Below are 22054 nucleotides of genomic sequence, written 5' to 3'. Positions count from 1 at the left end.
GGGAAGCAAGTAAGCCCACAGCTCTAGTGGGCTAGTGGCAGAGATGTCCGGGTCAGGCAGAGAGCCCTTGGAGCTTGTGACCTTGGGACCCCATCCAAGGGACCAGGAAGAAGAATTGGGTCCCCAGAAAGGGGGTGGGTGGGGAAGCCTCCAGGGAGGCAGCAGGATGGGCTGGAGACCTCCGTGGCTGGTGTGGGTGGGGAAGACGAGGGGAGGCCGAGGGCCGCCAAGGGGCCCCCCGAGCCTGTGGGCACTACTGTGGGCTTCCGGCAGAGACCGGTGGGCACTTTGGCTCTTCAGAAAGAACACTGGCTGCTCCCAGGAGGGCTGGGGGGCGAAGAGGGGAGCCAGGAGGCCAGCTGGGGACTGTCAGAGTCAGAGGGAAGCGGAGGGGACCTGGCAGTGACTGGCGACACTTGGTTCTACGTCCCTGTGCCAAGGAAAGGACTGGGAGGATGGGGTGGCATAGATGGGGGCCTGAGGGCAGGGGCACCTTTCCCGCAGGGGTCAGGGGAGGGAGGAGAGCAAGGCCTCGGAGTCCTCTTTTTCTCAGGTAGCAGAAGTTGTAGCCCTGGGCCGAGGGGAGGGCTGTGCTGGGGCACTGAAGAGACTCACAGGCGAAGGTGGGGCTGGGCATTGGGTTTCTTCTAAAGACATTTCTATTTTATTTCCAGATGTGATGCTCCAGCAAACACATAAATACAGTGGGGAAGGGGGAGGGAGAAAGGATGGCTATAAGTTAGAAGCCCAGGCGGGGAAGGAGGGAAGCGGAGGGGGTGGGGTGGGGGGCGGGTAGGCAGCAGGGAGCCGCTCCTGCTCTCTGCCGGCCACTCCTGTGTTGCCGGCTCCGTCCAGGCTCCGTCCAGGGCATTGAACTGGCAGATCCTGCTGCTGCCCAGCTCACAGGTCAGTCACCTTGTTCTCCACCAGGGCGGCAACCTGCTGCAGGCGGCAGGCCAGTTGCATCTTCTGGCCCACGGGGTCCTCCTCCAGGGCACTGATGATCTACCAGAGCAGAGGAGGCCGGCCCGCCTGAGGCCCTGGCCCTCGGCCCACCGGCCGCCCTGCCCTGGCTCCATCTCAGTAGCAGCCTGGGGAGCCAGAGCTCCCTGAGGAATCTGGACGGATGCCGAGCCCCTTCCCCAACCTGGGCCTTTCCTCTCCTCTGCCCAGATTGGGCCTGGACACCGCCTCTCGCCCCCAGGGAGACTCCTGGGGCCTCGCTCTGGGCTCTGGGCTCCGGGCTCTGGAGGCATGCCCCTCCCCCGCAGAGTGCCCCGGGCCTCACCTGGTCGTAGTACCTGTGGATGTGGGTGTAGAGTTCTTGCAGAGCTTCCAGACAGTGGGGAGCGGAGGTGTAATTCTAGGGTCAGCACGCGGGGGTTGAGGCCCCAGCCCGGGCCTCGAGCCAAGCCTCCCCCTTCCCCTCTGCCCCCCTCCCCCGCCCCAGGTGTGGAAGGGTGCACCCTCTGGGCTGGGCCTCACCCCCGAGAGCTCGGCCAGAGCCGAGTTCATCTCCTGGTAGCTCGCCGGAGAGCTCTGGCGAATGTCGGAGTAGTATCTGGAGGAGGGGACAGAGTTAGGGGCAGGCAGCACCCATTCCCTCATCCGTGATGCCCCGACACCTACCTCTCCACCATCTGCTTGTAGCGAGGGATCTCCCGGGCGTAGAGCAGTTTGTTCACGGGGGAATCCTGTTCTGGGCAGGGGTGGGCGTGAGTGGGAGCTGGGGAGCTCTGCCCTGGTTTTCTGACTGTGCCACTCGTGCCCCCCCAGCCCCACCCAGGGCTCTGCTCCGAGCCCCCGTGGCTCCCCCGCCAGGCTTTCTTCCTCTGCCCTCACCCGGCCCACTTTATGCTCCGAGGTGGTGCAGGAGTCCATGAAGGTCTGGGCAATGACGGTGAGGACGGCGTCCACGTTGTCAGACACCCGCACGTCAAAGATGAGCTGTGGGTTCTTCAGGGTGTTCACCCAGAACCGCAAGAGTAGGCTGGGGACACGGGCCAGCCGCGGCGTGAGCAGGCTGCCCCAGCTCCCATCCTCAGCCTGGTCCCCGGCCCTGAGCTGCGCTGGGAGCTGGCCTGCGAGTCCATGCGGGGGCAGCCGGGAACCCAGGGCGAAGGCCGCCGGGCCTGGGCTTCTGTCCCGGCCCTGCCGCCCCCGCCCTGCCAGCGTCCTCTCTGCACGGGGGCAGCAGGCGAGGCACCTGTTAGTCTTCCAGATGTGTAAGGTCTCCAGGTCCTCAATGCCGTGCTTCTCGGCCAGCTCGTCCAGGAAGTCAAACAGGTACTTGACAGCGATGGGCACAGGCCGGTTCACGCTGAGGATGGCCTGGAAGGCGTCGTCCACAAACTTCTGCAGTGTGCCCTAGAAGGCAGGGCGCGGGCGGTATGGGGGGGGGCAGGGTGTGTGCGCCTCGAAGCCGCGGCCAGCCGCGGCCTGCCTCAGTGGGTGGGGCCGCCCCGTCACCCCAGCTCCCCGGCCCACCTACCTTCATGGACAGCAGGCGGGTGAGGTAGATCTCCGGAATGGCCTTGGCCCGTGTCCGCTCCCGCTCCGGCTCCCTCAGGCTGCTGCGCCGCGCCTTCGCTGCTTCTGGCTCATCGGTGACTTTCACCAGGTGCCAGAGGCGGACCCCGCCGTCCTCACCGTCCTCCAGCGCGGGGACGTCTGAGGGCACAGAAGCCGGGCCTCAGTCCTTTGCACCCTCATGCCGCCAGCCGGGGAGGCCCAGCCTGCTTCCCTGGTGAGGTGGGGCAGGGTGGGGGGCGCCGAGGGCCGCAGGGTAAGAGAGATGTGGAGGACAGGGTGGCAGCCCAGGGGCTCGCTCGGCCCAGCACCCCACGGCCCTGGAGCTCCCCGACCCGGACGCACTGCCGCCCTCGTCCACCCCGGGCCCCTGGCTCAGCCTGGAGTTGTGGCTTCCCCGCTGGCGAGGTTTGGGGAGACCCGGACACGGCAGACGGCATGACCAGGACTCCGGCCTGCCCACCTCGAACTCGGGGGCAGGTTGGTGCGGCTGGGCCACGGGACTCACTCTCCCCAGAGGGGCAGCTCGGGGCCGGGCTCTGGGAGACGGGGCCTCCGTTGTGCAGCTGGGGGATGAGCCTTACCGTGGCTCCATCCGGGACCTGGCGGGGAGGGGAGCAGAGGCTGGGCTCCCTCCCTGGCTGACCCCGAGGCGGGAGCCTGCCCCCAGCGCCCACCTGCCCGGCACCTTGTAATGCTGCAGGGTGTTGAGTCTCTTCCAGCGGTTCTGAGTCACTGAGGTCAGGTCCTCGTCCGACAGGGTTAGGTGACCAGCCAGGCCTGAGCGCCACTCTTGGGGGGACCCAGGGAAGCCGGTCAGCCCACGGCCTGTTCCCGTAGGGCAGAGCCGAGTGGCCACAGGTGAGAAGAGCCTCGGGCGGGGCAGGAGGGGTAGGTTCTCACCGAGGTCTAGGGCGTGCACTGAGGGCCTCTGGGAGAAGGGGGTGCCCTTGTAGACTTGGTCCAGCACCTTCTCCTTGACCTGGGTGATTGTGTCCGTGTCGAGCACCCGGGCGGGCACGCGCTGCACCACGCTGCCGGCCGCAGCCCCACCAACCCCCGGGCCAGCCAGCACCGTCAGCGTCAGGGCCCGGAATTCCACGTCCTCCCGCAGCAGGCGGCTGTCGTTCAGGGTCCGCTTTGCCTTGCCTGTCACGGCGTCCACGGGGCCCTTGTCCACCTGGTACTGGATGGCCCGCAGGAGCATGTAGAGCGGCTCACCCGCTACCTCCTGCAACCACCAGGAAGGGCTGGCGTCAGCTGGGGGGCGGTGGGCGGTGCGGGCAGGGAGGGGTGGCCCGCTGCACGGAGCCAAGATGGACGGCAGGCAACACCAGCGGCCTCTGCTTCACATCCAGCCGGGCAAATGTTCATAGCCTTCCCTCACCGACCCCCCGCCCTCGAGCCCGAGGCCCCTGGGCGGAATGGGGGCACAGATCAGTGAGGCCAGAGGCAGCAGCCCCAGAATGGCATGAGGGGAGAGGGGCCCTCACCCTCAGGAAGGCGTAGAGACAGATGGACACCCAGTTGGTGAGCAGCTTCTCCACCATAGTCTCCGTCCTGCAGGGAGCGGGCCCCGGGTCAGAGGGGCTGCTGCAGGGCCACCCTGTCTCCAGGCTGAGGCAGGCGGTAGCGGGAGGGCAGAGCTGCTCCGCCTGGCCACCCTTTGTGCCCGGCTCGCCGCTCAGGATGCCCATCTGCTTCCCCACCAGCGGCTCCGGACCCAGCCCGCCTCCCAGGGCTTCCCAGCCCCACCCACGCCAGGACAAGGCTGGACGGAGCCAGCTCCCCTGCTGCCGGGACCGGCCAGGCCAAGGCCAACCTGCGTAGCATGAGCTTGGGGTTCTTCTGCACGTAATGGGCAGCCAGGTCTCCGAGCAGCGTCCTCACGATGTCGGTCAGGTACTCGAGCTTGCCGTGCAGCGCCAGGGACAGCAGCGAAGCCACGAGGCAGCGGTCCCGCTGGGAGAAGCTGGGCTGCTCCTCCAGGGTGTGGATGAGCTAGGCGGGAGGAGGGGGTGCTGGCACCCACCCCGGGAAGCCCTGCGCCCCACACATCCTCCCACGCCTGAGCCCACACCTGCCGCCTGGCCCGCCTCCTTGCCCAGGCCCGCCTCCCGCCCCCGCGGCCCTCACCGTAAGGAGGAAGGGCTTGCTGTTGAGCAGGTTGGAGAGCTGCATGAGGCCCTGGCGCACCGGCGCGCGGCGGCCCTCTTCCCCGGGCCCCTCGAGGGCAGGCTGCAGCGGGCAGCTGCCGTGCCCGGGGAAGAAGACGCGCTCAGCGTACGTGCGGTAGTCCAGGAAGGGGATCCCGCTGGCCTCCAGGTCGCTGCTGAGGTCAGTCATCTCCGTCATCAGGTCTGTAGGCCAGGAGCCACCGAGGTGTGAGCTCAGGCCCAGGTCCGCCCTCTACCCCCTCCCCACCGCCCTCTCCCGACCTGTGAACTCCTTTCGGCACTGGTCGCCTACGCCGATCTCCAGGTTCTCCAGCTGCACCAGAACCTTCTGGTAGTCCCGCAGGGCCTGCTTGCTCTTGTGCCTGCGGCCCAGGGGCCAGGTGTCAGCCACGGGACCAGAACTGCCTGGGCCGAGGCCACTGAGCCAAGATGACCGCCTGCGCAGAGGCCCGCCGTGGGCCACCCTTTCCAAAGGTGAGGAGGGGAGTTGGGGCGGGTGCGCGCGTGGCAGGGCGGCCCCCTCACCTGTACACGAGGGTCAGGAGGAGCACGGCGGCGATCGGCACGGCCACGCCCAGGCCCAGGCCCGCCTGGGCCTCCACGGGGAAGGCAGAGAGCGTGGGCTCAGCCTCGTACTGGACGGGGCCCAGCGGCAGCCGCACGTTGCCCATCTGCACCTGCAGTGGGGATGCAGGGCTCTTGAGCGCCGGCCTGCAGCGCTCCGCCCGCCCAGCCCGGCACCCGGGGCCCAGCCTCACCACGAACTGCGGCAGGGGCCTGGAGCCGTTGGTGGGCTGCGGGGCCCGCGCGGGCGGCTCGCAGTACAGGTGGGTGAGCGTGAGAGTCTTCACCAGGCACTCGCCGTCGCCGATGTGCACGCGCACCTCCTCCTTGCTGATGCCCAGGTTGAGACCCTCACCCTGGAAGCCGGATCCGGGGCCTGAGTCGAGCCACCCAGCCGGTGCCCGCAGCCCCCGCGCAGCGGCGGCCGGCAGAAGGCCTCACCTCCACGTCCAGGATGTGGCCTGGCTTGAGACGGTAGGGGCGGGCGCGGCTGAGTGGGGCCAGGCGGGGGTTGGGCTGGTACAGGAAGTCCTGGCCCCCACTGGCGCGGGCGAAGTCCACATGCACGTTGTCCAGGGCGAAGAAGACGCGCCGGGGGCTGGCCCCGTCCGGCACTGCAGGGCTCCGGCACAGGAGGAGGCTGGACGAGTTGACGGAGCAGACGGTGGAGCACTGCGGGGCGGCGGGGCCAGGACGAGGCAGGGTGAGCCGGGGCTGCCCACTCGCCCCCAGGGACGTGGGGGCCACCCCACCCCCCTCGCGGGGCACGGCGTCACCTGCTGGTGGGGCCTCACCTGCAGCAGGCCCCCCTCAAGCTGGGTGCAAGCCTGGGGGGCTGCGGCGGGGGCCCGACAGCTCCCCCTGGGGGTCGGGTCCCGGGGCTGCACCGCTACAGCCGTCTCCTCCGCGGCCTCCAGCCACACGGACAGCAGGGGCCGCTCTACCACGTCCAGGCCCGTGCCCCTGACTCGGATCAGCCGCCCGCCCCTGCGCCAGGATAGCACTCAGCAGGACCAGGGGCGGCGGGCAGCCCAGTCCAGTCCTGGCTGCCCACCCTCCCGGCAGGGTGCACAGGTTGCCCCGGGTGGATCAGGTCCTCACCCCCGGAAGCTGACGCTGGGCTCCGCCGCCACGAGCTGGGGGTCAGCGGTGTAGTGGAAGGGGCTGGCGAGCAGCGTGCGCTGGGCACGGCCGAAGACCACTCGAACCACAGCTTCTCCTGGGCTGGCCTGGGGCGTGGTGTGGCACACGATGGCCTCAGGACACACTGGCTCCCTTCTGCAGGGTGGGGAGGTGTCTGGCATCTTGGGCTCTAGCCTCAGCCCGGCCTCCCCACCAGAGGCCTGCTTTGCCTCCCTCACCAAGGGCAGAGACCCCTGGGGTGGGCACGGCAGCCGTGGACCTGGGACTTTCACGGGGGCCTTGGGGAGCCCTGAGCTCATCGCCCCCATTGTACGCAAGGGGACGCTGGGGCCCGTAGGGAGTATCCCCAGCTGACAGTGACCAGCTGGGGCCAGGAGGAGGGACTCACATACGACAGGGCTGGCTGCCCACAAAGGCACTGATGTTGCCTCCCGTCTGCAGGTGCTGCCCATGGATGGTGAGCTGGGTGCCCCCTGCCTGGGGGCCCCACTGGGGACTCAGGCTCAGCAGGACGGGGTCCTGGGAGACAGGGCAAGCTGGGGCACGTGGAGGCCCACTTCTCAGCTCTGCCTTCTGGGCCACGGCTGACCCTGCTCTCCCTCCGGAAGCCCTGTGCCCAGCTTCTGCAGCCCCGCAGCTCTCCTGCCAGCCGCCCTGCCCCACCAGGGGGCGCTCTTCTCTCCTTGCTGCGTCTCCTCGTCCTCTGCCGCGGCTTGCACCTCCCAGGCCCCCCTCCCCGCAGCTCTAAGCCCTAAGATCCAGTCACCTCCTTGGGGTGCTGCCCCTGCCCCTGCACCCACTGCTCCCACCCCGGGCTCTCGGGCTCCAGCAAGTCTCGAGGGCTCGGGCTGGCACCTGGAGGCATCCCTGCTCTCCCCCGTCCCCTTGCCCGCAGGCAGCCGGGTGGGCAGCAAGTCCTGACAGCTCTGCATCCCCGAGTGGTCCCCCTGGCCATCCGGCGGCCGCTGCTTGCCTCCCTCCTGGACAGCGGCCGGTGGGCAGCGTCCTCGCCATCCCGCCGCTGCCCACAGCCCACCGTCCACTCAGTGGCCAGAGCGAGCACTCGGATCGCGTGGCTTCCCTCCTGGACATGAGGTGACGCTTCCCACTAACCTTAGGTCAGGTTGGAAATCCTCACGTAGGTGTCACTGTCCTCCTGTCCCTTCTTTCTACTACCCCCTCTGTGGGGAGCACCCTGGGTGGGCACTGACCTGGTAGGTGAAGTGCTGGGTTGAGATGCCCGGTGGCCGACTCTTAACGGCCACTTGGATTGGGCCCACGGTGCCGTTGGGGGCAGGAGATGTCACACACACAATTCTGCAGAGCGAAGGCCCGATAGCTGCTCAGGACCCCCGTGGGCTGGGCCCTCGCCTGTCGGGAGCCGCAGGCCGCCTGCCAGCCGCTGCCCAGAGCCCACCCCCTCCACTCCTCTCGCTGCCAGCCCCCCCTCCCTTCCCCCGGCCTCATCTTCCTTCGGCGCATCTGACCCGGGCCCACGTTTCTTGGCTGCGAGCCTCCCTTCTCTCTGGGCGGCCAGTCTCTGAGGGCCTCCTTGGGAGGGCATCCCTCCGCCCCCGGCTGCCAGGATGCCTCACCGGGCAGAGATGCGGTAGAGAGAGGGGTCAGGGCTGCAGGGCTGGCCAGCCACGCTCACGGCGTCCTGCACGTCGGCAAAGTCCCGGCCCAGGTTGGAGCCCAGGATGGTGAGGGCCAAGCCGCCCTCAGGGGGGCCGGTCAGGGGCTCAATCTGCAACAGGGAAGGGTGGTGATGGGATGCCCCCAACCTGCTCCTCCTTTGCGGTGTCGGGGGGTGCCTGGCCAGCCGACCAGACCGAGGTGGGACACAGCTGCTAGGGTTTGGGGGCCTGGGGCAGGGCTGCGCTGACCCTGGTAAAGCTGAGACAGTGGGGGGCAGGGCGGGGCCAGGCGGACCGCGATGGGGGATGGGGGATGAATGAGAGGCTGGGCCGTGGGGGAGGGCTGGGGACTCACCGCGTCGATGCTGGGTGCGGGACACAGCAGCTCCACGGCCCCAGGTGGGCACAGCGGCCCATAGCGGCAGGTGGGCCGGTCGTGGCTGCACCACAGGCAGCCCAGGCTCCCGCTGGCCGCCTGGCAGTGGCTGCAGTCGGGGTGGCCCACAGCGCAGTCGTACAGGGTCACTAGGAAAGGCCAGGCGGTGCGCTGAGGCGCCTCCCCCGGCTGCACACCCCGCCCTGCCTGCTGTGCCGCCCCCAGGCTCACCATGAAGAGTGCGGGCATTGTCCAGCCTCTGGCCCTCGCCCCGGGTGACGTAGATGGGCACCGGGAGCTCCCGCTGGGCCATGGAGGGCTGGAACTGTGGGTGGAGGGCGGGGTCAGGCCCGACCCAACTCGGGACACCCCCTGACCCCCGCCCGCCTCCTCCAGGACGCTCCTCCCAGAATGGGTGCCATTGTTCAGGGCCCCCGCATCTCCCAGCAGGGGCTGTGGGCACCACGTTCCTGTGCACGCCCAGGCCTGCCCACGGCAGGCCTCCTGAGTGACGACAGGCTGAAGGGGGTGAGCCCCTGAGGGCCCGGGCGTCCAGTGCCAGGTGAGGCTATGGGGCAGCTGCCCACCTGCTGGGCCTGGCAGTGGATGAGGCCGGCGTCCCCGGCCACCTCCTCCAGGGAGGCTGGCAGCCTCTGCAGTTCTCCGGGCAGCTCCAGCCAGCAGTGGTAGGAGGCAGGCAGGCCCTGGGGGTGGGCTCTGTCAGCATCCTGGACGCTGTCAGCCGCTACCACTGCCCCTCCCCCGCTGTCGCTGTCCCCCACCCACCGGAATGCTCACCCGGAAATGCTGAAGGTTCCGCACGCGCAGGGCCAAACGGCTCTCCCAGCCCACAGGCACCAGGAGGGGGCCTACCAGGCCCTCGACCCGGGGACAAGCCCCTGGGCCCCGCACCTGGATGTCCACCTGGGGGAAGGAGACCCCTTAGCGCTTCAGGAGTCGAGGGGCCTAGGCGGGCCTGGGGTAGGGCGGGCGCACGGCGGAGGTGAAGAGAAGCCAGCAGGCTGGGCCCGCCCACCTGTTGGGCACTGTAGATGGTCCTCTCGCCCTCCGGGCAGCGTTCCCCGTACACACAGCGGCTGCTCTGGGGGCACCAGTGGCACCTCCAGCGGCTGCCCACACAAGCACTGCACCTGGGGGGACGGGGGACTGCTCAGGTGGGGCGCCATCGGGAGTCACCACCCCTACCCAGCAGCTGGGCCCGGCACTCACGGAGCAGCCGCCTCCAAGGCCTGCACGGCACTGCAGTCGTAGAAGGAGAAGTTGGCGGTAGCCACGACCACGTCCTCGAACATCAGGGCCAGGGGCAAGGTGATGTGCTCTGGGGGGGCATATGGTGGTGGCAGGGGAGGGCATGGTGGTGGCAGGGGCGGCCATGTGGCTCCTGCCCCTCCGGCTCCCCCCTTGCCCCTCGCCCCGGGGGCCCCTCACCTGTGCCTGGAGGGTTATGCGGCAGCTGGTCTTGGGGAGGGGTGACGCAGGCCACGTGGGTCCCTTCCACGTGAGCCAAGCTGTCATAGTTCCCAAAGGCACAGTGGAAGTATTCGTCCACGGTGAGGGTGGGCAGCCGGGGCACAGACAAGGTGACCTGCGACGCATGCGAGGAAAGCACAGCAGGCGGGGGCCTCCTGGGGGGCCCAGCTCGCCGAGGGAGAGGGATCCAGGGCAAGGGAGGGCTGGGAGCAGAGGCAGCAGGAGAAGAGGAAGACGGGGCAGCCCCCGCCCCGGCAGGCGGCGGCAGGCGTCTGACCTGGCCCTGCTCCTGGCGGGGATGGTGGGCCGGCAGCAGGCTCTGGATGTGCAGGCAGCGGCCGTCCTCGTAGCTCCATAGCCACTGGTTGGGCTGGGCTGCCCGCCCGCATTGGCCCTTGCGGGTACACCTGTGGGGCAGGGGCCCGTTGGGTCCCTGTGTGGGACTCAGGCTCCCTGGGTGATTTGCGGCAAGGGGCTTGGGAGGACGGCCCAGCTGGAGCGCAGCGAGCAGTGGGGGTGAAAGGGACTCTGCTCAGAGAGGAAGGGGCCAAGCGCATGAGCACGTGAACCTGACTTAGGGTTGCCGTGAGGGATTCCTGAGGCTGCCGTGTGGAGCGTGGGCTGGAGAGGAGCTGGAGTGGGCCAGGGGACACCTGAGAGAGGTGACGGAGGCCTGGCCCAGAGGGGGCTGGGGGGAGGAGAAGTGGACAGGCTGGGCAGTGGGGGGAAGGGGATGCCCACCAGATTCTCGGTTGGGCACGCAGGGCAGGATGGGGGAACTCAGCGACGGCCCTGCGTCCCACCTCGGGGACACGACCCGGCCTCCTGGCCCACCTAGAAGTGCTCCGGGAGCGGCCCCCACTCACCTGCCCTGCAGGACGCACCAGCCGCACAGGGGGTCCCGGGCCTGGAGGCAGTTGCTGCAGTCAGGGAACTGGGGGCAGGCTGCCACGGGTAAGCGGTCCACCTGGACAGGCGGCGGGGTACGGAGGTGGTGGCTGCAGGGCCTCGGGCCTCGTGTGCTCAACCCCCACCCCCGGGACAGCCCTCACCTGCTGGGAAGTCAGCACGTAGAGGTGGCTGCCACTGCTGTCCACCAGCAGGTCGGGGCTGATGGCCGAGCCCGGGGGCCCCACTTGTTGTGAGTGGTACACCTGGCCTCGGGTGCCATTGAGGAAGACCTGGGGGGATGACAAGGGCAGGGCTGGGCCAGCCCGCCGAGCGTTCGGAGCAGGTGCTGTCCCGGCTGGGGTTCCCGGGGAGCATCCCGGCCCACAGAGCTGTCTCCCCTTCTTGCCGGCCCAGGGCGGCCAGGCTGTGCCGTGGAGGGTGGGGCAGGCCCACGGGCATCCAGCCTGCCCATGTCGCCTCCCCGCTTCAGCCTCACCCAGCTAGGGAGGCAGAGCCACCCTGGGTGGGGCCCTTGGGTGCCAAGGGAGGAAGGGCAGTTGTGGGGAGACAAGCAGGTCATGAAAAGGCAAGAGTCTCCTCTTATCGGCTGCAGAAGTGGGGGCCGCCTGGGAGGCATCGTAAGCCACACATCTGGGAACCAGCCGTCAGTGTGTGGCCTGGCTTTCCGACCTGCCAGCAGGGCACAGGCCGAGAGGTGTGGAAGGAACCCGCGACTCACGGGGCTTCTGGGAGCCACCACAGGGCAGGAGCGCCTCCAGTCAGGCCACTGAGGCCGGGCCCGGCCTGGCAGCATTGAGGCTGGGACCGGGGGTCTGGCCGAGGCCCGCCCCGCCTTCATCAGGCCCTTACTTTATGCAGCTGGCCCTGGACGTCCCCCAGGAACGCTATCGTGTGTCCGTCTGCCTGGAGGGCTGCGACTGCGCTGATGGAGTTTCTGAGCTGCAGCAGAGGCCCCGCCTCCAGGGGCCTGCGGCCCGCAATGGGGCTCGGGGTGTGTTCGTCGCCACAGGGGTATGACTCGGGGGAGTCCTGCGGGGGCGGAGAGGGGGGATTCAATTCCTGGAAGAGGCACGAGGTACCTTCCCTGGGCCCAGATCTGCAGTCAGCCCAGGATGGCAAGGCAGCAGGCGAGAAGGGCTCAAGGTTGCACCGCAGAGAGGGAGAGACTGGCCGAGGAGACTCAGACAAGCGGGCCCCTCCTTGACATCCTCTAAAGCAGAGGTCACAGGCGATTGTCACATGAGAGCGTCCAGCTGCCCTCGGCCAGGACTACGTGTGGCAGCCCCGGCCCTGGTCAGAGAGATGCTGCAGGTCCACAGAGGGACAGGGCCGGGGTGGCAGGCCGGGCAACACGAGGCCGCGGGAGAGGCGGGAGCCGCTGCCAGGTGGCGGTGCGGAAAGCCTCAGGTGAGAGGGCAGGGGTGAGGCCCGGGCCCAGCCACTCACGGGCGGCAGGGTGACGCAGCGCGATGTGACGCCGTACTCCACGGTGGCTTCCTCCGTGCCGCCGGGGCCCCGGCCGCCCGTGGTGTAGCAAAGGCGCCGGGCCCGCTCCATGGTCGCGTCCAGGTCGGCCAGGGGAAAGGCGCACAGGGCTGCCTGCACCCCCCTCGGGCCGGCAGCAAACGCTCCCAGTAAGGCGCCTGGGGCGAGGGAGGCGGCCTGGATGAGGCCGTGGCCCCGGCAGGTGAGGGGCACCTCCACATAGGAGTAGAGGTTGGCGTCCCCCAGGCAGACCCGAGCCACGTAGGAGCGGTACTCGGCCTGTGCCCGGGCCCCACGGCGGCGGAAGACGAAGTAGGCCGAGCGAGCGTCAGCGAGGGCCGCCACGTAGCTGTTGTTGTAGTCGGAGAGGTCGCCCACCACCAAGCGGCCCAGGCCCTCGCTGGAGAAGGGCTGTGGCCCAGCCAGCTGGCGCACGGTCAGGGGTGGCACCCCGCCCGACAGCTTGCCCGCCAGGCCCCTGGCCACCAGCAGGAGGTCCCGGCCTGGCCCGGGCACCACCAGGCCCACCGTAGCCACACCCACGGCGTTGGCAGCCACGAACTGCCCGTCGCCGGGGTCCTCGGCCCGGTACAGCAGCTGCGCCACATCCTCGAGGCGCCGCTTCTCACACACTCCCTGCCGCACCTGCCCGCAGGCCACCAGCTCCCGGGCCCGGCCGCTCACCAGCAGCAGTTGGTTGGCATTGTCGGTGAGCCGGGCCTGCGGGCACTCGGCCGGCTCCCGGAAGGGCACACAGTCGGGGCTGTCGAGGACCGGGCCTGTGACAGCCACCGACTCGAGCCGCAGCGCGGGGCTGAGCTGGAAAAGGCGGTTCACCGCGCCCACGTAGAGCGCGCCCCGGCCTGGGGCCAGCGCCAAGCGGTTGAGGGTGGTATTGGGCGCTGGGAAGCGGTGTGCCCACGTCGGGGCGAGCGGTGGGCACAGCAGCGGCAGCACGAGCAGCAGGCAGGCGCCCAGTGGAGGCTGGGGCGCCATCGCGGGGCCCTGGGGGAGGCCGGGCAGGAAGGCACGAGTCAGGGCGGCCGTGGGAATGGAGGACGAGGGAGCAGGAGGAAAAGGAGAATCCAGGAGAGACAGAGACAGAAGGGGAGTGAAAGAAGGACGGAGAGGCAGAGAGACAGCAGCAGAAAGCGGGGGCAGGGAGCAGCAGGGGAAGCGGAGAGGGAAAGAGTCAGAGGGAGACGGGTGGGGGGGGGGGCGGGGGGGAGGGGGGGCCCCCGGGGGGGGGGGGGGGGGTGCACGCATGCGCGAGGAATTTCCTTCATCTACTTTAGATGCATCTAGATTGTGGAAGGGGGCAGATCCTGAAAAGCCACAGGAACACCAACAGAAGGACTGAGTGGCAGAGAGAGGAGAGACCACAGAAAGGAGAGCAGGGCGGAGAGTGGGGAGCGCCTTTCCCCGGGCAGCGGCGGAGGGCGGCGGAGGGCGAGGGGAAAGGGGACAGGAGCCCAGAGACCAGGGCCTGAGGGCCAGCGAGGGTGGGAGAGAAAAGCTGCCCTGGGAAGCCAGCGGAAGAGAGGAGAGAGCCAGACACCCCGCTGCCTGCCGCAGAGAAAGCAAGGGGCCGGTGGCCAGGGCCGAGGTAGAGGAGGACAGAGGGCTGGGAGGGCCCCAGGCTGAGCTGGGGGTGCTCAGAGCGGGGATGGGGGAGTTGGGGGGCACCAAGAGACAACCCAGGGTGCAGGGGGTTGGGGGAGGCCTGTCCCTTGCCCCATCAGCCCCGGCAGCCAGGGTCCACTGGGACTGGCACGGGGAGGGTTAATGTGGGGGGGGGTGGAGTGAGAAGAGGACAGCCAGAGGGCGGGAGGGGAGAAGAGAGCTTGAAAGAAAGTCCTAGCCAGAAGCCGGGCATGGGCTCCCTTCCCCACCCATTTGGGGCCCAAGGCTGAGCCCTGAGGGGAAGGGCGGGGCCCTAGCCTCCAGAGGAGGCTCTGATCCCGGATTCTGCTGCACCTTCCAGCTCACCTCCCGGCCAGGGGCCTTAGCAGTGCCCAGGTGACACGCGCCACGAATCCCTGGGCCGTGATGGCCCCTCACGCCTCTCTCCTCCTGACCCCGGCACAGAGCCACAAAGACGGGGTAGAAGCCAGGTCCTGAGTTGAGCCAAGGTCCCGCACAGCTGGGCGTGGGGGCGCGTGCCAGCCAGGAGTGGGCCCACTGTCATCCAGCAGCCTGCCAGCTCCGGCCCCCGTGGGCGTGCCAGCTGCGGGGAGAGCTCCGAGGACGCCCCTGGGCCCTTATCTTGGGAATACAGACAGGAAGGTCAGGCCTGGCCTGGGGACAGGGCCGTTTCCTCTGGACCCTGGTATCGGCGGCAGTGTCTGTGGCGGGTGAGGGGCAGACGGCCCACAGCTGGAGGCGCAGCGCGTGGGAGCCCAGGCTCCAGGCTCCTCCGCGCTCCTCACCCGCCTTCCCTGCCCCAGAGGGGGCTCTCTGGGGACGCAGGACTCAGGCACTTACCGCAGCGAAGGGCAGCAGCAGAGGCGTCTCCCGGGGCAGTGGTGACGGACACAGGATGGCTGTGGGGGGCATTGTCCTGAGTAGGAGGGAGACAGGCAAGGCTTGGTTCCATTCACACTCAACCCTGGGGGAGGAGGGAGGCCAGGAGGGCCGAGGCCTGGCAGCCGGGCTCCACCACAGCTGGCAGCTTTGTCAATAGTGGCCGGGCCAAGGCAGCCCTGCCTCCACGCCAACAATGTCCCCTCTGTCCAGAGGCCCAGGCCAGGGACCCGCTATCTGGTGTTCCTATCCCCATCCAGGCTGTTCTGACCAGGGGGCTCCCTGCCACTCCCCACCCCCAGAGAGACACCCCCTGGGATCTGGGGACAAAGGGACAGGGTTTCCTTCAGCCAGAAAAATGAGACCCACACAGCCAGTCCCCCACTCCCGCCCTGTGCCAGCCAGCGTGCTCCTCCCCGTGTCCCCCCGGGGTCCCTGTGAAGGGCGCAGAGTGGGCCACGGAGCCCCCCTGCGAGGGCCAGGGCCCTGCGCCCCTGCATAGCAGGCCTCACCCTCGGTAGCCTTGGCGCCTGGCTGGAGGCGAGTCCTGACCCTCAATGCCTGCGTTTGTCCAGGCGGGGGGCAGGGGAGAGACTGGCCAAGGCAGCCCGCCTGGGAGACCTTCTCCCCTCACGCCCCCCCACCCCCAGGGACTGGCAAAGTCGTGCCAGGTACAGTCTGGTGCCAGCATAGAGGATGCACGGGAGGGGGTGGGAACCCAGCCCTTAGCTTCAGACTTGGCAACTGGTCGCAGGCTGTCCCCCTCCCGCTCGCTCGGGGAAATACCATCCCAGGATGGGTCTGGATCTCCCCCTTCACGTGTGGGGTGGGGAAGGGAGTGGCAGCCGGCAGCCGGCTCCTCTGCCTCCCTCAGAGGGCACCGTCCACACACCAAGGCGGCAGGGCTCAGGCCGTGACCCGAGGTGCGGGAACAGGTGTGCTTGAGTCAGGCTCCCCGTTTCCTCCACAGGGTGCGGTAGCAGCAGGCAGGCTCCAGGGTGAGGTGACAGCCACAGGGCTCGCTGCCACCTGGCTGGGCCAGTTGGGTGGCTGTAGGAGCGGGGAGCCAGGCGGGCCGCTTCCCTACCCCGTGCCCTGCCCCGTGGCCAGAGGCGCCAGCCCTCGCATTTGGGGGCAGCAGCCGCAGCCCTACCTCCCAGCGCCAGGGCCACCCGTTGGCCAGGATTGGGGGGATCTGTGCCCTCAGGCATCAGGAGGTGTCGTCGCAGGACTTGGGCTGGCGCCTAAGCGCTTTTGCCTGATTCGGGCTAGTCGGCCTGTGGACCCCTGGCTTCTCCCGGCTCCCAGGCGGCGCCCCCCACCCCGACCCGGCGGCCCCTGCACCCCGCGCCCTAGCCAGCCCCGGCTCCTGCCTACCTGAGCGGGCCGCCGGCCGGGCCGAGGAGCAGCTGGCGGTGCCAGGAGTGCGTCCCGGAGGAGCCCCAGTCTCCCTCCCCACAATGCAATCGCTCCCAGCCCGAGTTGTCCTGGGTGGCCCGGGAAGCCCAGCCCCTCCGCGCCCACCCCTTTGCCCGACGGCGCAGGGCAGGGCACTGCTGCCCTCTGCCGGCCTCGGTGGGCATGGCAGAGGGCCGGCCGCGCACCTGCCCAGAGGAGGTGAGAGGGGGCGGTGCCCTCCCATGGGGGGGTGGGGGCAGGCGGGCATTCCATAGCCTTCCGTGAAGTGCCCTGAATGAGCGCCAGACTTGGCCCTGGCACTGGCACCGTTCAGAGACAAAGCCCACAGCCACCTGCCCCAAGAGTCTCCCGGGTCTCAGGGGCAGAACTACTTGCCAACAGATGAGACCCCACTGCCAGGACAGCCCATTTGTGGAGGGCACTGTGGGTCACCAAGGAGGGGGAGTCAAGTCTAGGGGCGCTCAGGGCATCATGGAGAGCATCACAGAGGAAGTGAAGTTTAAGCTGACCTTGAAGCACACGGTGCTACTCCTACTGTCATCCTCCAATGTACCAGGGCTTGTCTAAGTGTTCTGTGTACGTGAACTCATTCAGTCCTTCCAGTGACCCCAGAGCGGGTGCAGTTATTTTCCCTGGTTCACGGGTGGGGAGACTGAGGCTCGCAAGGTTAGGAAACTTGCACAAAGTCACAGGGCTAGTAAGTGGTAAGGCTAAGAGTCAACCGCGGGTCCCTGCCCTTAACCATCAGGCCACGAGGCCCTGAACCATGAAGGGCAGCAGGCATTGGGCAGGAAGGGAGATGGGGACTGCCCGAGGCCAAGCCTGCAGGTGACACGCCCACAGGGCATTTTCTCCTACCTGGAGCACAAGTTGGTCGAGGTGGGCTTCGAGGCTGCAGAGGGCTGGCAAACGGCTTTGCATTTGAAGAAGCGCAAGCTGGTGGCCCAGGGGTGGAGAGCATGGGGGAAACCTGGGTCAGGGGGGGCTGTAGGCGTGGAGAGGGGGAGCAGGACCCTGGAGACGTGGCGGTGGACAGGGTGTAAGCGGCGAACGCAGAAGGATCCAGGAGATCCCTGGGCTCTTTCTGCTGGGGCATCACTCCCTATGGAGCAGGGGTGCCAGTGGAGGGGAGGACTGAAGGGCCCACAAGGCAGGAGGAGGTGGCCAATGGAGCTGGTGGGGTCTTAGCGTAAGAAGCTTGGCTCGGGGTGAAGAGCACTGGGGGTGGGTGGGAGTCACAAGAGGGAACTGGGAGACCAGGGGCGTCAGGGGATGCAAGCGACCCAGAACCTGAAGGCCCAGCAGATCCGGAGGGCTACACCCCCCTCCCCCAAGGGGGAAGGCCAAATGCCCAAGAAGGGGCCAGGGAGGGATCTAGAAGCTCCGGGAGAGGCAGGCTGTCAGGAGAGTGATGGGGGAGGGTCTCTGAACACTAAGACTGGAAGGACTGTCCCCCCCCATGGCCAGCTGGGCCCCTCCCCTCCACCGTGTCCCTCCTCAGCCTCCACCCCAGCACACACGTGTCCTTGGTGGCTTCGGGAAAGACAGACGCCTTCAGTCCCAGCGCTGGGAACATTTGTCCTACCTTTCCACAGAAGAAAATAAATCTGTCTCCAGGCAACACAATTTTTAATAAGTATGTATGTGTATGGCCTGCAAAGGGCCGTGTCCACCGGTCCCAGGCAGAAGACAGGCAGCCCCTAGTCTGAAGTCAGTGGCAACGGTGAAGGACCTTTGCAAGCTTTGTGAGTTTTAACATCTTACACAAAGGGAATCGTGTTGTTGTTTTCCTTCTGCCAACGGCTCCTTCCCCTCGCAGCTGGCCTTTGGAGATGTATCTGTGCCGATCCATGTGGATGGCCCATTCGTCCAGCTGCATGGGATCTTTCCATCAGTATCCCTTCGAGGGGTGGGGAGGCGGCCTTGCTGAGGGCGGGGTTCTCTAGATGCTGGAAGGGGACTTGCCGGGTCATAGGGCACGTGCGCTCCGAGTTTGCCAGGGGTGGAGGAATCGCTTTCCAAGCTGGTGGCCCACACGACACTCCCACTGCCACTGTATAGACATTTATTTCTGTTTCTCCTCATTTTCACCAGTACTTGGACTTAGTACTTTTACTTTGTGTTTCGTACTTTCGGTCAATACAATGGGTGTGAAATGGTGATGCCTTGCTGGACTTTGTTTTGGCTGCGTTGGGTCTTCATTGCTGTGCGTGGGCTTTTCTCTGGTTGCGGCGAGTGGGGGCTGCTCTTCGTTGCGGTGCGCGGGCTTCTCATTGTGGTGGCTTCTCTTGTTGCGGAGCACGGGCCATAGGCGCGTGGGCTTCAGTAGTTGTAGCACGCGGGCTCAGTAGTTGTGGCTCGCGGGCTCTAGAGCGCAGGCTCAGTAGTTGCGGCGCGCGGGCTTAGTTGCTCCGCAGCCTGTGGGATCTTCCTGGACCGGGGCTCAAACCCGTGTCCCCTGCGTTGGCAGGCGGATTCTTAACCACTGTGCCATCGGGGAAGTCCCCCCGTCTTATTTTTTATTTTAATGTTTTAATTGAAGTATAGTTGATTTACAATGTTGTGTTAATTTCTGCTGTTCAGAAAAGTGACTCAGTTATACACATATATAGATTCTTTTTTATATTCTTTTCCATTATGGTTTATGGCAGGATGTTGAATGTAGTTCTCTGTCTATCCCTGTTTTACTTACTACAGCTTTAAAAGCAAGCCTTGATACCGGGAGGGGGTCATCATCTTTCAAAATTCTGTCACCTATTCTAGGCCCTTTAGTTTTCCTTAGAAGTTTCAAAAACAGCTTGTCAAGTTCCAGGAAACACCGTTGGGATTTTTTTGAAGAGGTAAATGGAGATTTTGTTGAATTTTGAATCCCTTTGAAGACTAGTCATCTCTAAAATATCATTTCCCCATCTCTGAGCATAGCATCTCTCTCTAGTTATTAAGATCCTTTCAGTACATTTTCCCCTAAGGACTTGAACATCACGTGTTTGGTAGAGCTGTTACTAGGGACTTGCTTTTTAAAAAATATTTACCTATTTATTATTTGTTTGGCTGCGTCGGGTCTTAGTTGCCGCGTGAGGGATCTTTGTTGTGGCATGGGGGATCTTTTAGAAGCGGCATGCGGGATCTAGTTCCCTGACCAGGGATCGAACCCAGGCCCCCTGCATTGGGAGTGCAGAGTCTTAGCCACTGGACCACCAGGGAAGTCCCAGGACTTGCTTTTTTATGGCATTATAAATGCTATCTTCTTCTTAATTCACTTTCTGATTGTGCTGCTGGTACATAGAAACACAACTGACTTTTTAAAAATTGAAGTACAGTTGATTTACAATGTTGTGTTAGTTTCCGGTGTACAACAAAGGAAACAGAATTGACTTTGGCGTATGCATTTTGTCTCAAGCAACCTCATAAATGCTTGTATTAGGGCTAATAATTCTTTGTGGATTCTTTTTGTGGATTCTTTTTATGTTTTTCCAAGGAAGATGACTTTTTAAAAAAATTTATTTGGTTGCGCTGGGTGTCAGTTGTGGCAGGCGGGCTCCTTAGTTGCGGCTTGCCAGCTCCTTAGTTGCGGCACGTGAGCTCTTAGTTGCGGCATGCGTGTGGGATATGGTTCCCTGACCAGGGATCAAACCCAGGCCCCCTGCACTGGGAGTTCATAGTCTTATCCACTGTGCCACCAGGGAAGTCCCCTGTGGATTCTTTTTGGTTTTCTACTTACACAGTCATGCCATCTGGGAGGAATGACTGTTTTGTTTCTTCTTTTCCAGTCCTTTTAACTACAGTTTCTTTTTCTCACTTTACTTCCCTGGACAGTACAAGGTTGAATGGAAGCAAAGAGAATATTCTTAAGGTTTCATCATTAATTAAGATGTTTGCAGAGGGTGTTTACAGACACCTTTATGAGATTAAGGCAGGTCCCTTCCAGTCCTAGTTTGCTATATGTTGAATTTTATCGAATGCATTCAGAAAAAGCACTGAGTTGATGACAGAATGTTCCTCCTCTCATCAGTTAATGTGTTCAGTTGTGTTAATTGATTATCTAATGTTAAACCACCCTTGCATTTTCTGGGCTAAACTCAACTTTGTCATGGTGTATTGGCTGGATTGGTTTTGTTGTTGTTTTTGGAGCATGGGGTCCCCTTTTTCTGTTCCCTGGAACAATTTATCTCAGACGAGGGTTATCAGTTCCTTAAAGGCTTGATGGAATACATCTGTAAAACTATCTAGGCCTTCCTTGTTTTTGCAGCCACCAGCCCCTCTATCCATACATTTTAAATCACATTGCCGATTTCTTTAGTAATTATGGGACTGTTCAGGTTTTCTGTTTCTTCTTGAGTCAATTTTTTTATTGTGGTCAAAAATACATAACATAAAGTTTACCATCTTAACCATTCTTAAGTGTATAGTTAAGCAGTGCTAGGTACACTCACATTGTTGTGAAACGGATCTCCAGAACTTTTTCATCTTGCAAAACTGAAACGCTATATCCATTAAGCAACTCTGCTTTTCCCCAGCCCCTGGCACCCACCCTTCTACTTTCTGTGTCTATAAATTTGGCTATTCTAGGGACCTCACATAGGTGGAATCATGCAATATTCGTCTTTTGTGACTGACTTATTTCACATAACATAATGTCATCAAGGGTCACCCATGTTGTAGCATATGGCAGGATTTCCTTCCTTTTAAGGAGGAATAATACTCCATTTTGTGTATAGACCACATTTTGTTCATCCTTTCATCAGTCAATGGACACTGAGGTTGCTTCTACCTCTTGACTATCGTGAATGGTGCTGCCATGAACGTGGATATGTAAATAGCTCTGCTCTCGATTCTTTTAGATATATACTCAGAAGTGGGATTGCTGGACCACATGGTAGTTCTATGTTTAATTTTCTGAGGAACTTCCTTGCCATTTTCTATGGCAGTTACACCATTTTACAATCCCACCAACAGTGCACAAGACTTCTAATTTCTCCACATTCTTGACACTATTTGACGTTTTCTGGGTTTTTTTGGGTTTTTTTAAAAAATAGTAACCATTCTAATGGGTGTCAGGTAATTTATTGTGGTTTTGATTTACATTTCTTGATGATTAGTGATGTTGAGCATGTTTTCATATGCTTGTTGGCCACTTGTATATCATCTTCGGGGTAATGTCTATTCAAGGCCTTTGCACTTTTTTTAAATCTTTTTTTAAAAATTAATTTATTTTATTTTTGGCTGCGTTGGGTCTTCGTTGCCATGCACAGGCTTTCTCTAGTTGCGGCGAGCGGGGGCTACTCTTCGTTGCGGTGCGTGGGCTTCTCATTGCGGTGGCTTCTCTTGTTGCGGAGCACGGGCTCCAGGCTTGCGGGCTTCAGTAATTGTAGCACGCGGGTTCAGTAGTTGTGACTCTCAGGCTCTAGAGCGCAGGCTCAGTAGTTGTGGCGCATGGGCTACGTTGCTCCACGGCACGTGGGATCTTCCCAGACCAGGGAAGATCGAACCTGTGTCCCCTGCATTGCCAGGTGGATTCTTAACCACTGTGCCACCAGAGAAGTCCCTTTGCACATTTTGAAATCAGGTAATTGGATTTGTTGTTGTTGAGTTGTAGGAGTTCTTTGTATATTCTGGGTCTTAACCCTTTATCAGATATGTGACTTATATTTTCTCCCGTTCTGTAGGAGGCCTTTTTACTCTGTTTGTTGTATCCTTTGTTGCTACACGTGTCCCTACTGTCAACCAGAAGACAATATTCCCAATGACTCTGAAGCCCCCATATACCCTGTTCCTCCCTTGACATAAGCAACCACTAG

The 22054-nt window shown here is 63.8% G+C and overlaps 1 protein-coding gene across 2 annotated transcripts; it reads right to left on the bottom strand.

The window, feature by feature from the left end:
- Positions 1–648: 648 nt before the first annotated feature.
- On the bottom strand, positions 649–13513 carry PLXNB3 (plexin B3). 2 transcript variants are annotated; one of them, XM_029239881.1, is made up of 33 exons: positions 12276–13513; positions 11679–11858; positions 10970–11098; positions 10784–10884; positions 9876–10324; positions 9657–9765; positions 9463–9577; positions 9225–9350; positions 9014–9130; positions 8658–8751; positions 8406–8575; positions 8009–8160; positions 7625–7730; positions 6802–6932; positions 6372–6548; positions 6065–6257; positions 5712–5942; positions 5465–5626; positions 5232–5383; positions 4968–5068; positions 4666–4889; positions 4352–4530; positions 4023–4089; positions 3433–3760; positions 3218–3321; positions 2993–3131; positions 2492–2670; positions 2207–2367; positions 1843–1990; positions 1630–1694; positions 1486–1561; positions 1289–1363; positions 649–1005 (listed from the first exon to the last, which is right to left on the bottom strand). In XM_029239881.1, exons 1-33 carry the CDS (start codon positions 13308–13310, stop codon positions 901–903), a joined length of 5880 nt encoding a protein of 1959 aa, XP_029095714.1. In that variant the 5' UTR covers positions 13311–13513; the 3' UTR covers positions 649–900. The 2 variants fall into 2 exon arrangements, with proteins under 2 accessions (XP_029095714.1, XP_029095713.1); XM_029239880.1 differs by having other exon boundaries at positions 3218–3760; positions 5232–5626; positions 9876–10032; positions 10195–10324.
- Positions 13514–22054: the final 8541 nt, after the last annotated feature.

Source organism: Monodon monoceros, unplaced genomic scaffold (assembly GCF_005190385.1).
Source record: "Monodon monoceros isolate NGI ecotype Baffin Bay Population unplaced genomic scaffold, NGI_Narwhal_1 Super_Scaffold_22, whole genome shotgun sequence".
Classification (NCBI taxonomy): domain Eukaryota; kingdom Metazoa; phylum Chordata; class Mammalia; order Artiodactyla; family Monodontidae; genus Monodon; species Monodon monoceros.
Note: the sequence above shows the minus strand (reverse complement) of the source record. Positions and strands in the feature narration are given on the sequence as shown.